Source organism: Ascaphus truei, chromosome 7, assembly GCF_040206685.1.
Source record: "Ascaphus truei isolate aAscTru1 chromosome 7, aAscTru1.hap1, whole genome shotgun sequence".
NCBI classification, from domain to species: Eukaryota; Metazoa; Chordata; class Amphibia; order Anura; family Ascaphidae; genus Ascaphus; species Ascaphus truei.
The window spans coordinates 82,839,154-82,856,394 of NC_134489.1; the positions used below are offsets into that span (position 1 = coordinate 82,839,154).

Genomic DNA, 17,241 nt, shown 5'->3' on the forward strand with positions numbered 1-17,241 from the left:
GCTAGCCAACCTGCCAACGCGCTTATCCGGCCCTTTTGTACTGCTGCAGGCTTTTTACCCGCCCTTAGTGCCCCTGGAGAAGCGACTCTGGCGGTGGACTGGGCCACGCCTCTTCCCTTGCTCGTTCCGTGTCGAACCCTGCAAACCGTGACGCCTTGCCATATAGCCCCGATGCCGCCCTACACACTACCCCTTACCAGATACGCCGTATGCCATACCTTCCACGGCGTGTCCTCATCAACCGACCACAGGGGCTGCCCCACCGCCTGTGCAGCGCGTGATGCTGCCGGGTGGGGGAGCTACCGTGCCCATGACCCCGGCCATGGCTGAAGAATTGAAAGACACCGGGGTCAGGCTGATGGCTGTTGGTACTGGGATGGGATCCACAGTGCCCGTGACCCTGGCCGTGGTTAAAGTTGGATAAAGAGACACCGGGGTCAGGCTGGAGGCTGCCGGAACGGGATCTGGTGCCACCGTCTCCCCCACCGAAATGCCCCATATGTTGCCGCAACTAATGCTGCGCCTGCCTCCCATGCTCCTGTCGTCGTCCCTGCGCCGAAGGAGACTAACGCCTGAGGCTCCAAAGCCTTCAGCATGCCTATCAATGCTGCCGTGAAAATTGCCTTCCCTGCTGCGCCATACGCCGTCCCGCCACCTGATTTCTGCCGCCAACCAAATTCTTAAACGCGCTTACCCCGATGTGCAACCGCCCCCTCTTTACCGCCGCAGGTTCCTTACCAGTCCTTGGTGTCCCGGGGCAGCCACATAGTCGCACCACGCCGGGTTCCTTGCCCGCCATCTGGAATGCACCCGCTTTCCGCGGCTGCTACGTCCATAGATTAAAGCATTGGCGCCGCCCACGGTTGCGGGTGGCCGTCCTGGTCGTCTCAACCCTGCCGATTCTGCAGGCAATCTCCTTACAGCGACACCGCTCGCGTCGGCAGCGGGCGGCCGTTGGCGTGCCGTGATACCCTGTCCCGCGTCACAGTGGCCAGAGGCCTCCCCCTCGCCACTGGGGCCCGACCTCAGCGCTGAACCGCCTTGTCCTGCATCACAGTGGCCATAGGCCTCACCATCGCAGCTGGGGCCAACATACCCACCGTGACGCCCTGCCTTGCAGCTCATGGCCAAAGGCTGCCATCCTGCGCGCGGCTCCTGACTCCTGCCTGGTCCTTAACCTGCATCCCAGTGGCCGTATTCACTGCTAGGGCCCGACCTACCCCCAGTGACGCCCTGCCTAGCGGCCCGTGGCTGAAGGCTGCCGCCCTGCGTCCCAGTGGCCGTAGGCCTCCCCTTTACAACTAGGGCCCGACCTACCCACCGTGACGCCCTGCCTTGTGGCCTGTGGACTAAGGCTGCCACCCTGCATGCAGCTCCTAGCTCCCGCCTCACGCACCCTACGCTGCGATGCCCCCTTCCCACGGGGAGAAACCCCGGCGCCTAATGCGTAACCTGTGGGGAAGCCACCACGGCCTTGCCTGCCACCATGCGCTGGCCTGCTTGAAACAATGCACGCAGCCACCGGTCCAACCACGCCTCGTTATGTTTTTCGCCTCGGCTTGAAGAAGGCTAAACTGCTCGGCTATCGATGCCCTGCTGCCGCGGAAGATACCCACTGAACTGCGGGTGCCTAGGCCCTCAACTATCCAACTACGCTGTGATGTGTGCTTGCCGAGACTGGTCTAAATGGCGCGCTAAGCTAGGGCAACTATGCTGACCACTAGAGCCGCCATAAATCCAAGAGGGGAAAACAATAATCACCGCTGAAATAAGCCATGCAACCATCATCGGAGCGCTGTCCTGTTCCTTGCTTGAAGATCACACCTTTGCGGTTCTGCTCGGGCCTTCGCTAACAAGAACATTCAAGTGCACCCATAAACCGGCCTCCCCCGCCACCATACCTGGCCAAGGGACCATTACGTAGGTGCACCAACGCAGGATGCCCAGTTCCCCATTAGGGACACAATTGCCTGACCAGGCGAATAAGGTAGGTTTGCCAGTCCTCATCGGTACTGCTTCCACCAATTCGCCACCGAAAGGGGGTGGGGGGTCACCTCTCACCATATCATGTGATGAGGTAGTGCCTTTGATTGATTCAAAGTGTCTTGAGGTGTGTACCCAGTCCTGTGAGCCACCAGCACCTCACACCATCTGTGCTGTTTAACCTTGCTCTCAAGGCAGCATCACACATCGGTCAATTGAAAACCGCTTAACCAGAACATTAACACAACATAATCTACTATCAAAACCGCATCCACTATTAGACAGCTCAAATATCAAAATTGTCACATTAACAGAACTCCTAAAGAACTATTCAAAGGAACTGCAGTGCAAATCGCTGCCAAACACATTTTAAAGAGCACGTCACCCGGCTGAACAGAGGTAGACAAGATCAGCTCAAATCAATAACCTTCCTCTACCCTGCGTTCAACCAATTCACCACCAGCATGTGGCACAACTATAATCGTACCTCTGTCCCCATTGCCCCTACAGCGCTATGCAATTCCCTTATTCATTATAACATTTACATATCTAGAACCCGACAGGCTTTAAGAGTTTATTAAACCCAGAACAGCAGCTTGGCTCATAACAATGGTGAAGGGAAGCTGCCGGCCATTAGCGGGCACACCGTGACCCCCACATTGGGCACACTGAGCCCCTCGCCCTCTTTCCCCGCCCATGCTCGCCAGCCCCTACAGGCTTCGGGAAGAGGCAGCTGCTGTGGGCCTCCCCTTTTCGCTCGACGGGGGGAGGGGGGGGAGAAGAGCCACAAATCCGCCACAGCGGAGCCGCGTACCACTGGACTTTGCCCGTTCCCATCCCCCCGGCCCGTGCAGGCACATAAAACGTGAGACAGAGAGGAAACGCTAAGACCACCAAGTGGAAGCCCCAAATGGCAGCGGCCCCCGCAAAGTGCCGGGGTGCGCGTCCTCATAGCAACACTCCCAGCGGTCATCATGCTCCTGTGCTGTGTAACATTGCTCACAGCAACACAACATCCGCTTAACCAGATCATACAAAAACCCAAACTACTATAAACGGCCTAACTATTAAAACAGCTTACTGCTGCGACACATCTTATTCTTACATTTGCAGCCGATTGACCGGGGATTTACTCCGGCTGGCGCTGGAACTAGACTGGGCGCCAGCCGCATCTCCTCCGTGCACCCCCTCCACTTGCGCGCATTTTTGTGCCCCTTCCCGACCCCCTGGCAGCTCCTGCTGCACCCCTTCTGCTTCCCTGTACCCCAGCTTACCTTTTGGGGATGTCGGGGAAGCCGGGGAAGCCGGGCGCGCCACGTGGCAGTGACGTCACAGTGACGCGCGGACATGCCACGTCACCACGCGGCCCGCACGCATCCTGCCGTGCGGGAAATGTTAGATTAAGATGTGTCGCCACTGTACCTATTAACACTGATCAATATTACGCACGTTTCAACATACCCTATATACATCTACCCATGCATGGTTCAACATACCCTATATACATCTACACTGGCGACACACTTTATCGCAGTGCGGCCAGATCCGCAAGCCGGGAGATTTCCCGGCTTGCTAGTGGCCGCCCCTCGGCGTGCCGCGCGTCATAGACGCGCGGTCACGCGTCATCGGGAGCCTGCGCCCCCTGCACGCGTGTCCAAGGGCTCCCCGAGGGAGCCCTGGTGTCCCGCGATCGCGGGACAGCGGCAGGGGGTTCCGGGGGACCCGGCGGACCCGGCAGCGGTAGGGAGAGCGCCCCGATCGGAGGGCGCTCTTCCGCTGCTTCGGCGCGCGCCCGTCACACTCGGGCGCGCGCCAGGCTACTGCTGCGGCACAGAACGGGCAAATGCTCGAATAAACTGTGCCGCAGCAGTACCCGTGCCCATACACATGTATTCGCCTACATGTGCCCATTCACATGTATACGCCCACACGTGCCCATTCACATGTATACGCCCACATGTGCCCCTTCACATGTATATGCCCACATGTGCCCCTTCACATGTATATGCCCACATGTGCTCCTTCACATGTATACGCCCACATGTGCCCATACCCATGTATACGCCCACATGTGCCAATACCCATGTATACGCCTACACACCTGAATACAACCCACGTGCCCATGCACATATCTATGTGCCCAAGCACATGTCTACATCCCCACGTGCCCATATATACATGCGCCTGCCCCTACGCCTCTACGTGTGCCCATACACACATCTACGTGTGCCCATACACGCGCCTCTACGTGTGCCCATACACATGCGCGCCTCTGCGTGTGCCATGCATCTACGTGTGCCCATACACACGCGCGCCTCTACGTGTGCCCATACACACACACGCCTCCAAGTGTGCCCATATACACGCGCGCGCCTCCAAGTGTGCCCCTACACACGCGCGCCTCCAAGTGTGCCCCTACACACGCGCGAATCTAAGTGTGCCCTTACACACGCGCACCTCTAAGTGTGCCCATACACACGCGCCTCTACGTGTGCCAATACACACGCGCGCCTCCAAGTGTGCCCATACACACGCGCGCCTCCAAGTGTGCCCCTACACATGCGCGCCTCCAAGTGTGCCCCTACACACGCGCGCCTCCAAGTGTGTCCCTACACACGCGCGCCTCCAAGTGTGCCCCTACACACGTGCGCCTCCAAGTGTGCCCCTACACACGCCCGCCTCCAAGTGTGCCCATACACACGCGCGCCTCCAAGTGTGCCCCTACACACGCGTGCCTCCAAGTGTGCCCCTACACACGCGCGCCTCCAAGTGTGCCCCTACACACGCGCGCCTCCAAGTGTGCCCCTACACACGCGTGCCTCCAAGTGTGCCCCTACACATGCGCGCCTCTATGTGTGCCCATACACACGCGCGCCTCTAGGTGTGCCCATACACACGCGCGCCTCCAAGTGTGCCCCTACACACACGCGCCTCCAAGTGTGCCCCTACACACACGTACACATCTAAGGGTGCCCATACACACACATATACATCCACAAGTGCCTACATACATCCCCATGTGCCTTCACATATATCCAACTACATGTGCCCATACACCTATCCACCCACACTTGCGCATCCGCACGCACGCATCCACATGCACCATCCACATGAATTAATTGGGGAATTCAGATGAAAGTAACCAAGCATAAATCCTAAACATTGTGATTCCCATTAACAAGTAATTATCATCTAAAATTTACTACAGTATATTTATATAGCTTATAATGTCACACGATAAAGAGCTCTATTGACATCATATAATTCCCACTACAGCATATTCTGCACAGTATGAGACCATAAGGGGGGGGACGTGTCGAGGGGACAGGCTCCCCCGCCTGCCAGACCCCGCTCCCCCATATGGAAAGCTTGTGCCAGCCTTTCTGCCCCGACTTCACCATCCCCCCGCGCGGGCGAGCAACTGCCACGCACAGGACACATCCAGAAGGAAGTTATCATAAAAGCCTAGTAGAGTTGCAGCTGGGTTTAAAGAGAAATCTAAGTTACACATTTTATATATGACTACTATTATAGGGCATTTCCAAAGATTGTGTATAAAGTCCGCTTTAGGGTGACAACACTTAATGTACTGTACGTACTATTTTCTGCAGGAATATAAGTAGCATGACTTGTCATTGCTGACCAGAATGTTAGCCTCCTCGTACAGCCTCAGTAGCCCACACATTCCCTTATTAAATGCCACTGGCTTTGCAACAAGTATACTCCCTCAATGAACCCAGAGTTCTCCAGTCATTCACTGCTTTCTGCTGCTCATAGAGCTGCTCCAGCATGTACATGGTAGAGTTCCACTGAGTGGGTGCCTCTGTTTTAATCTTGTGGCGTTGACGGTTGCTACACTACTGCAAGCGGTGAAGGGCAATTATGAGTTGTGTAGAAAAGACTAAAGTGGGCACAGATTTGTCTAAACGCTAATAATATTTCCTTAATTTCCTTACAATGCTCTAAGAAATTGTTTACTATCAGGTTAGAGTATATGAACAAAGCAGGGACTGTGAATCAGGTTGCCTGATGTAATGCTGTCACCAGGTTGCTTCCATTATCTCCTGCCCCTATCCCAAACTAAAGGCCCCTCGGAGAAAAACAATGCTCAATGACTCCCTGTAATTTTAAAAAGAATATCTTGTGATTTGTGGTCCTGAATAAAAACACTCTCCAATGCACAAGCACATCTGTGTCTGTCCACACTCCCTCCCCAAATGAACAAGCACATCTGTGTCTGTCCACACTCCCTCCCCAAGTGAACAAGCACATCTGTGTCTGTCCACACTCCCTCCACATGTGAACAAGCACATCTGTGTCTGTCCACACTCCCTCCAAGTGAACAAGCACATCTGTGTCTGTCCACACGCCCTCCCCAAGTGAACAAGCACATCTGTGTCTGTCCACACGCCCTCCCCAAGTGAACAAGCACATCTGTGTCTGTCCACACTCCCTCCCCAAGTGAACAAGCACATCTGTGTCTGTCCACACTCTCTCCCCAAGTGAACAAGCACATCTGTGTCTGTACACACTCCCTCCCCAAATGAACAAGCACATCTGTGTCTGTCCACACTCCCTCCCCAAGTGAACAAGCACATCTGTGTCTGTCCACACTCCCTCCACATGTGAACAAGCACCTCTGTGTCTGTCCACACTCCCTCCAAATGAACAAGCACATCTGTGTCTGTCCACACGCCCTCCCCAAGTGAACAAGCACATCTGTGTCTGTCCACACTCCCTCCCCAAGTGAACAAGCACATCTGTGTCTGTCCACACTCTCCCCAAGTGAACAAGCACATCTGTGTCTGTCCACACTCCCTCCCCAAGTGAACAAACACATCTGTGTCTGTACACACTCCCTCCCCAAGTGAACAAACACACCTGTGTCTGTCCACACTCCCTCCCCAAGTGAACAAACATCTGTGTCTGTACACACTCCCTCCCCAAGTGAACAAACACATCTGTGTCTGTCCACACTCCCTCCCCAAGTGAACAAATACATCTGTGTCTGTACACACTCCCTCCCCAAGTGAACAAACACATCTGTGTCTGTACACACTCCCTCCCAAATACACAAGTAAATGGTGGCTGGGCCCTATTTATGGTCTCTTTCTTAACCTAATTTAGCAAAATAAGCGCATTTCCAAACGGATTTTAATGAAAATTTATCAAAAATGCAATGCCTATTGATTTTTAGTAGTATGCAAACATTTGCTGACTTTTTCATGGTATTCACAAAGTTCACTTAAGTACATCCCTACTTACAGGTCTTTTAGGCTGCACTTATAGTGCCAGCGACAGTGATGTCACGGCAAAACAAATGTATTGCCGACGTCGCGTGCGCTTATAGTAGAAGCGACGCGACCGTGCAATGGAGTGACGGCGTGGTCTTGATCGCTGGAAGTCAAGTCTATTTGATTTTTTCCAGCGACCGCAGCGTGACGTCACCATCGCCTCGCTGTCACCGGCGATGGCACTATAAGCGCAGCCTTATTCATGTGTACTATTTTTATTACATATACAGTATAAAGAACTGTTTGGTTGGTCCATTGGAAGATACTGTATCACATCCTATGAGAATTCATTTCCCAGGCTCATTTCCCATTATATTTGCTGGAATTTTACCCTATGTAAAATATAGGGCATTTATCCAATGTCCTATTGTTTGAAACATGTGTTTATTATAAAGACTGTTTTCACTCCACCTATTCCAGGATTTGGACACTGTCTACATTGCCATGGTTTGGAAAAACATGGGTAAGAGCTTCCTTGTACTTGCATGTTATTTTATACAGATTTTAACTATACAAATTTAAGTGACTTTACCTCTTGCAGTTTCTAGATTTGAAGCAGGGGGTCTCCGGAGCTGAACCACATTGATTTCAGCTCTGGGGACCATCTTCTTCCCAAGATAATTACATATGAAAGGGCTGCCGGTAGCAGCTCTGGCTGGGCACAGAAAATGTATGTTTGATGGTCTCGCGGCCCAATTGGAACCACAAACTCATCCCATGCAGCTTTCTATTGGCCCACGTGTCATGGGACCTTTTAACAGTGAGATACCGGTATCACCTTCAGATGTAAATACCTCAGGGAGCAGGGGGTTCCCAGAGCTGAAATTACTGCAGTTCAGCTCAGGAGAACCACTGCTATCCACCAAGGGGGAAATAATTGTTGTTGGTTTTTAAAGCAAAGCTCCTTTAAAGCAGCAACACTACATTCTGACTGTTTTTTCTTTTTTTTCTTATTTTTACATGTAAAGCATGTGACAATGTATATTTCTACATTCTTACCTAAGCTGACAATCTTTCCTAGACTTTGTGCTTCAGTCTGGGAAATGCTGCAGCTGATATGTACAGTAACCGTATATTACGAAGTGTAACACATTATTGTTAAAGCTTTCAGAGTAATAGACAGTCTACTCCTTGGATCACAGCAACAGATCTATTTGTGATACTTTGTTGCTAAATTACAGAACTCAAAAAAGGTGTGGGTGATAGCCTGTTTCAAAAGAGGAAGTGGATATGACTTTATAATTGGTTGCTGTAGCAAACAAAGGATGATGAGTACATTGAAAAAAATCATTCAAATGGCATTAGCAGTTTTAAAAAAAAGTGCAGACAGTATTATCTAATACTACAGAACTGATTTATTAAAAAAAAAAAAAAACATATAGGATTTTTCAAGTTTTACTGCTTTAAAGTAGCACCAATATAAATACCTTTGCCAGTTCTACCATAGTGAGTTGTGTGATGCTAGCCATGTTTCTCTCTAACCTACAACAACCAATTGTGTAGTCCTTCCCAACATTGTGTTTCTCCATTGGTATTGGAGTACATAAGGGACAATAAGCGTAATAATGTGACTTCTAGCTTGGTTATCAAAGTATTAGAAGCTATGGATAGTTAGAATTGTATAAGGATATATATCATTGTTGTTTACTACAGCATGTATATTTTTAGTGAAACTAAACTGGTGCTGTATGTGGCACATACTAGTATAAAAAAACATATTGGATAGATTAACACTTTTCATTTACAGAGCTGTAAAATGTTTTGAATAAGGAAAATCCATCAAATAAAAAAGGTAGGTAGTACTGTATGTAGAGACTTGTGAACGTCTTCAAAGTTGATTCAGAAAATAATGCTTTAATATCACATGTTTCGTGACTTTTGCAACTTGTTCACATTGCTTGAACATACAGTACAGTAAGTGAAATGTTACAATGTTTTGCAAGAATGTAGAGTAAACAGCAGTATAAAAAGGGTTGTGTGACCTTGCCCATTAGTTATGTGACCCATAGCGATTTTGTTTGCAAAGCTTCAAACTGATTCGCAAAGTTAAGTGAAAATTTGCTTATGGTTATTTTGACATAACTTTTTTGTGTTTACATATGTAGCCAGGCATTTTGCCGGGACTCCAGGGAAGATGAACGCTGTGAGCAGCGGCGAGGGGTCCATTTTTTCCTATGGGACCCCACAAGTGTTACCAAGAAAAACGACATTTTTATATACAGTATATCAGTTGTTTTGCCAAGGTTACCACTTTTCTGGGTCACACTTTGCATACATGTTCCATGTTCATATGTAGCAAAGCCTCTCTGTGATTTCATGATAAACACTATAGGAGGGTAAGGTTTATGGATAAGAATGAGATGCATACTGTATCTCTAATATTTTGTACCGTATATATAAGATGCAGAAGTACCACCCTGTCCTATTTTCCTAAGTGAGAAACATTCTTTCAGCTAAGCAAATTTGCTCATCGTCTTGAACACTACACACAGATTTTTAGGTGCAACAAAGTAGACACAACTCAAAAAAATAACCAACTCTGTACTGAAGTGACCTCTGATACTTAGTAATAAATTCAATGCCCCATCAACCACTGAACATTTGTATCAAGAAGACGTTTAATAGCGGAATAATTTCTAGAACACACTCAGATTACCAACAGGCAGTCTTGTTCCAATTATTTGTACTCCTCATGTCAGAAAGATACAAAGCTAAAATAGCTGCATGCCATTTTTGGGATAACAAATTGAGAAAGCATATTATTTTGTGCATTTTATAAACTTATATACAAATTTGGCTGTAATGTGCACCACACAATAAATATATTTTATAGAGCACCACTCAATTGCAAAGTGACCTACAATTTTATTTCTTAGTAATTTGTGTTACCACTGCTGGAATGAAATCTAAGCAGTACGTCCGGCTACAAGACTGTGTATAAAAAATATGGCAGGGAATCTTATTCTTAAGGCCCAGGTATAGTTCGGCATTTGAAGTGTATGAAGGAAAAGGATTTTCTAAAAACGTTGTTGTTGGTGACTGAAGTGGGTGTTGAACCCTTAGCCTAGTCCAGTATATATCTCCAAGCTCAGCACCTTGTCTTCTAAGTCAAGCTCAATTATGAACTAGTGGTGCTATATAAAAATGGCAAATATATAAATACAGCAATATCATTTGTAATTAACATTTTGCTTCTAATGTACGGTTCTTTTCTTTTTGTTTTCCCAAAATGAAAGAAAGATGGTTAGTTTAGCCCCATTGATCACCGATTTGTCTGCAACTCATAGCCCAGCTGTGCATTTCAGACCCTTCAGTTAACCAAGGAGATATTACATACAAAATGCAATCAAGGATAACTTGCAGGACGAGGATCTTACCTTTAGGGATCAGCTTCTACAGTGATTAGGAAGGGGAGCTTATGATAGAAATGTAATATGAAACAATTAAGTACAGTAGTGTAAATTTCACAGGAATGATAAATGAATATTTCATTAAAGATCACATACAGTACAAATGAGGGTGTTTCATTTTTCTATGTATTCAGCTAACTAGCAAATACATTTGTCTTGCCTCATTCTGTGCAAAATAGCTGCAGTAAATGTTTGCAGTGGCTGTATCTTCAGCCCTTCAATAACAATGTGATTTTCAAAGTATTACAGAGCTGATTTGCATTGACAGTAGGCGCCATTACTTCTAAAAGTTGTTAAGTAGGTGGAACTGTTGCTCAAATATTAATTGATTAGTTATGTCTGTACGCATTTCTGTCAACATTAACCCCCCACCCACAAATAGGAATTTATTTTTTTAACCTGCAAAGATGTAATGGATCCCACAGAGATCAGCTGCAATACTCCCACCTCCAGGCAACTCCAGTTGCTGAGCAATCCGATTTAAAAAATGTTGTCGATTTTTTCAAAAAGTTCTCTCTTGGCTGCTGGACCAGGGCAGGCCCCGGCAGCCATATTATTCTCCCGGACAGATTTAAATCCTAATCTGGGGAGAATAAAATGGTCGTTGCCCAGCAACCAGCGAGTCCCAGAGCTGGGAGCATTGCAGGATGGGAAATCCGGTGGACCTCTGCATCGATCCAGGAAAAGAAAAAATATATATCATTATATATCTATATCAAACCTGAGCATCATAGAGTGAACAGCTACTGCACTTCAATTTACATTAAATGCAGACATTTTACCCAGTACTGTATAAAGCAAGCAGTGGGTCTTTTGACCTATTCCTGAATAACATGACATTCACACAAGCACTATACTGTATATGACATGTGAGCTTTAACATTTGAACTATCACCAATACTAAAATGACTAATTCATGTTTCAATATCACATAACATGACCATCATTTTTTTTAAGTGTCCCTGACGGAGGTTACACTCTTGTGCTACTCACTGAGCCATTAAATGTTGTTACTTTAATACTAATTTTGTGGCGTGCTGCTCCTTACTGTGATCTGCTTTAGAAAGGCCATGAACTTCATATGGAGGTTTAATTAAAACAAATAAAAAGGATAAACATCATGATTAAAATGTTTTTAGCAGGAGCTGTAGCTCCCTAGCTACAATAATAATAATATCATTGCTCTGCTTTCTGCACACTGGACTCCAGGTTTCATCATTTATGACAGGGGCGCTAAAATCCAGTCCGCAAGACACCCCAACAGGTCCGGTTTTAAGGATATCCCAGCTTCAGCACAGGTGGCCCAATCAGAGGCTCAGTCCAAGACTGAGCCACCTGTGGCTGAAACTGGGATATCCTTAAACAGACCTATTGGGGGTCCTGAGGACTGGAGTTGAGCACCCTTACCGTATGGGACAGCAATGCAATTCAGCCCCCTTTTTTCTGCAGGAGTTGCTTGTAATACGAAGTTCATTTCTCCAACAGCAATGGGGTTGAACAAATGAATATGGCACACAGACAACTCTATTCTTGCATATCGGTTATGAGATTATTATGCAATAAATGACAATTTAAAGTAGCAGTCTGAAATTGATCTGTAATCTTACAGTATAAATAATACTGGACCTTGCATTTCTTTTTCTGAAATCCATTTTTAAGCTGTAAACAAGTTATTATATTTGATTAAAATCATAATTAAATGATATAATTTTCTGTTGGACATGGCCAGATCGAGCATACCTTCTAAATTGAAGTGCTACAGTAACTTTATAAGGGTGAGCTTTAATATATAAATGTCATCTTTCATTTGTAGGGGTGGGGCATTTAAACATTCACTTTTCCTGTACATAAATAATCGTTCTAAAGCTTTTACAAGAACAACATTTCAAATGGGGAGTTACTTATCAAAGTCTCTTGACAGGAAACTGCAGGTGGTACTGCTACTGTACCAAAAAATAATCAACCAGATTTATCAAAGCAAAGATTAAGGAAAATCTTTCAGTGGAATTTTCTGGGACAAATATGTGCTGTTTTAACATTTAGAGAACTCTGACAGTATGCATTGTATTATATATTTAAAATCATTATATACTAAATATTATCCTATACCATTATAATGTTATATATTAAATAAATAGCATATATAATCTAATTGTGATATGTTATATATGTTTTTATATATAGACTATCTTCAGGGCATTGCACACCTTAACCATAGTTGAAATGAGGAGCAATAAAGTAGTTACATGGACAGATGAACCAGCACACTTCAAGTAAAACATGAATTAAACTTGTGCTGGTTCATCTGTTCATGTTTTTATAATGTATATAATCTAATATATATATATATATATATATATATATATATATATATATATATATATATATATATATATATATATATATATATATATATATATACACACACATACATATACACACACATCTCTCTACTGTATGTACCAATATCTCTGTTTGTGTCTGTCTGTCTGTGTGTCTGTGTAAAGAGAGACATACATGGATACACTAAGTAATTGTACACATATTAACAAAGCTTGAATGATTAGAGAGTTGTGCTTTTAATGTATGCACTGTATGGATCTTGGTAACAGAATCCCGCTGTGGGGTGAACATGTCGCTTATCTGCAGTTATAAGGTAATGTTGTTTTCCTTATTGAGAGGACACAAACAGGTGCCAACTAAATAAATCTAACATATCAACAACACATGTCCTACTTTTAACAACATTTTATTGTTCTAACTTCCTAACAACACTAGGATAATTGTCATTTAAACATCAACAAAAGGTTTCATAAAAATAGTTGTTTGCTTTATTGTGGTGCTTGATTTACATATATGTAGATTGCAATTTAAATAATCTAAGACTGAGCTACTGTATTGTTTGTATTTTACAACAATCACCAACTTAACTTCCATAATAATAATAATAATAATAATAATAATAATAATAATAACAACAACAATATTCTTTGGATGCAGTGAAATAAAAAGTGATAACTTAAATGGCATGAAAACAGACAAACTACAAAGAAGGCAAGGAGCAGCCCAGAGTGGTTTCCTGGCAAACAAATTGAAGCACAAATAAAGGACTGTCACTGTTATACAGTTTGCCTTTTTACCATCTTCTATCAAACTAAATAAAATAATATTTGGAATTTTAAAGATTTACAGTAAGCCAAAACCAATCAAATTTAATTTCCTCTACATACTGTAGCTCTATGTATTGTAGTGTGTGTATATATAAAATCAGTACTAAGTATTACAAATGTACGTAATTCAAACCAAGTCACATTACAATTGTGGCAGTCAGATGTCAGCCCATTGTAACAAGTCTACATACAGATCAGTTGCATTGTCAATAGTTTATCTATGTATTTAAGTTTGTGTTCTTTACAAGTGTTAACAGACGTAAAAATATAACAGAACTGGGAAAAAATAGCATTTGTTTAAGACTAACACAAAAAACGCAGCTTTAAATTAGCAATATTATACAAGATACAGATATATTACTAATGAAAAATTAAAACCTTTTAGAAGAAAAGCTTGATTCCTTATTCTTTGAATTCTCTGATGTTATTAGCAGAGTCTTCCACACTGAGGTTTTTGCCATTTCATCTGAAATGTTTATTACAGATGGATCCTCTCTAGGTAGAATTAACACAATAATGCAGACAATGAATAATGATTCTGTTCTATTATACATGTCAGAAGCTACCAATTGACCTTAGTGGCTAAGCGGTTCAGAAATGCATACGCACAATGCAAAACAATTCTGACACATTCTCCTTTTCAATTCTATTTGGAAGAAGATAATACAATACTGCAGTGACCTGAGTGCTCAGGGAGTATCGTTTGCCATTTACCAAGGGCCGAGGAGGGCCACATTGCAGTCAAGTTTGAATTACTTTTATTTATTTGGCTAATCTGCCATCTATTTAAGTCTTTCTTGATTTTAATAGTTGTATCCATCCCTCTGGTAATTCTCCTATCTAGGAGGAAAATATGTTTAATTGGCAATTGCAGTCAATAATAGGTGCAGTTTGCCTCCGGTCTGTGTTTCTCCCTTGTGCTTTACACAAACTATCAAAGTACTGTATAACCTAACGTGCCGTAATGCAGACATGCACTTTTATTTCCATTAATATTGCATAAGTGCCAAAAAGTAGTATGTTTGGCCAAGTTCCAATGCATATCATGATTAATGTTGGCTCCAAAATGAACCTGCAGTGTAAAATGTGTAGTGCAGTTTAAATGTGCCATGCTACAATTGTGGGGCAAGACAATTGCAACAATGTAACAAAGAAAAATCCTATTGATTTCTATAGGATGTTTTGCTCCGACACATGTGAAGCAGTTTTGCCCCAGATTTGCAACACTTTTCCCATTATACGCAGAACCCTAAACTGTTAAGATGTTAAAATCACATGGTTGCATGACTTCCTGGGAAAAACACAGCAAATGTTCTGTTAAAAATGTGCGGTTTTGTAAAGTTGCTTAAAAATAAACAAAGGCTTTTAAATTAGTAGAATGTGGGTTGATACACCCCTCTAAATTATTGGAAAATCAATTCTACTTGTACTCCCTAGACCAGGGGTAGCAAACTCCAGTTCTCAAGAGCTCCCAACAGGTCAGGTTTTCAGGATATCCCTGCTTCAGCACAGGTGGCCCGATTGAGCCACCTTTGCTAAATCAGGAATATCCTGAAAACCTGACCTGTTAGTGGCTCTTGAGGACTGCAGTTGGCTACCCTTTATCTAGATGTACATAATCTATTGCAGAATATTGCCAAGTGGGATGAGTGTCTACATACAGTATGATAACTCAAGCTATAGCTTTCTCCCCAAATTAAAACTAGGCTAAAAAGAAAGTACGGAGCAAGGTTAATACAAAATGAATGAAAACTATAGAAAACTGCCCCAGAACTGCTGCTTAGCACTCCATTTGCACATACTGTATATACATTATACACTTAGGTGTGTTAAGACAAAGGTACCACTCATGTTAACAATTGTTGCATGTATATTAAATTAATATAATTATGATAAGGTCCCAGTCTTGATAAATCAGTAAACCTTTAGATGTAAACAGGTAGGATGAGAATACAAAGAAATGACTTGTCTACAAGTGCATCTTATTTTAATTTTTGAAAGATATTAAACACGTGTTAGGTTGCAGACTATATAATTAGGACAACCAGGTGATGTCTACAACATCTAACCCAAACATAATTCCATATTGATTAGATGTGTTTTGTACACTACCTGCAATTCTCTTCCATTGGTAACTGAACTGGTGCCTCTTCTTCCAACACTAGCATGCTCTGTTCCTCCTAGAAAGACACAATTCAGAAGTGATATGTACAATAAGTTTTAAGTTACAAATACCAATGAATATATGAACAGATCTAGAAGTTTTTTTTCCAGGAACTGGATATACATAGACCACTATTTAACATGACATATGTAAAGTTAGCACAAGCTATACAGTACATAACATCGTGGAGCTGAGGACCCCATTTAATATGCTTTAGAGCCGCTTTCCCTTTGCTTAGGAAGATTTCAGCTTCCTTCATCTGAACAGAGCTAAAATCTTGATAAGAAGATGGAGGCATATTTTAAAGGAGCCTTGATATGCAACGCATGAGCAAAAACTAAAGCCTGGTTTGTTATGGGATTTAAACATATATTCTTAAACTCTACAACTAACTAGCTTTCGATTTAACCAATGAAAGCCGAACACAGTGCAAACGATGTACTTGTGAATTTACATTGACTCAGGTTCAAATTAAATATTGTGTGTGTGTGTGTGTGTGTGTGTGTGTGTGTGTGTGTGTGTGTGTGTGTGTGTGTGTGTGTGTGTGTGTGTGTGTGTGTGTGTGTGTGTGTGTCCATATGGTTACTGTATGCAGATATTTGCATTACCTCTTTCTCAGCATCCTCCAGTTTCTTTTTCTTACTCTCAGGCATTAAATCATCTAACCAGCTCAGTTCTCGTTTGGTAAAAAAAAAGTCCATGAGTTTCCTCACAAACACCAATGCTAAAACCTAGGCACAAAATGAAAACGGTGGAAATTATTTTGTTTAAACCAAATTAAACATTATAACCTGATATAAAAGTTAAGCAAAGCATTATATAGTCGTCAACCCCAATTTTAACTAGAACCTTTCTAACCGCAGCAACAGTTCAAGAGAATAATGGGGAATGGAAAAATAAGGGACCAAGCCGTCTGTGTAACCAGCAACCCAAACGTATTACAGGTTCTTCATGGACCTTTCTTTCTGAAGAGAGGTCCACCTACAGTACTGTATAACCTGAAACGCTGTTGCCGTTTCTGCCGTTTCTCTACAATAAACCCAAAAGTTCGACAAGTTAAAAATAATAAACCATGGATTTGAAAACTCGGCCCGGAGTTTAACTCCAAACAAAGTTCGTATTTTGAACCAGCAAACCTGCCGAACTTAAAATAATAATAATAATAATTTTATATATATATATATATATATATATATATATATGTATATATATATATATAT

General features: G+C 43.8%; 1 protein-coding gene across 6 annotated transcripts in view; it reads right to left on the minus strand.

Moving 5' to 3' along the window:
* Positions 1-17,241, minus strand: part of SLC4A10 (solute carrier family 4 member 10) — a 241,770-nt gene that overhangs the window by 2,944 nt on the left and 221,585 nt on the right. For 4 of the 6 annotated variants that reach the window (XM_075609247.1, XM_075609245.1, XM_075609246.1 and 1 more), the window contains 3 exons: positions 16,630-16,752; positions 15,970-16,037; positions 14,236-14,352 (listed from right to left, as the gene is read on the minus strand). In XM_075609247.1, coding sequence (XP_075465362.1) covers positions 14,236-14,352; positions 15,970-16,037; positions 16,630-16,752 — 308 coding nt within the window. Of the gene's footprint in view, positions 1-10,654; positions 10,693-14,235; positions 14,353-15,969; positions 16,038-16,629; positions 16,753-17,241 lie in introns of all 6 variants that reach the window. The other 2 variants (XM_075609248.1, XM_075609249.1) reach the window with 2 other exon arrangements.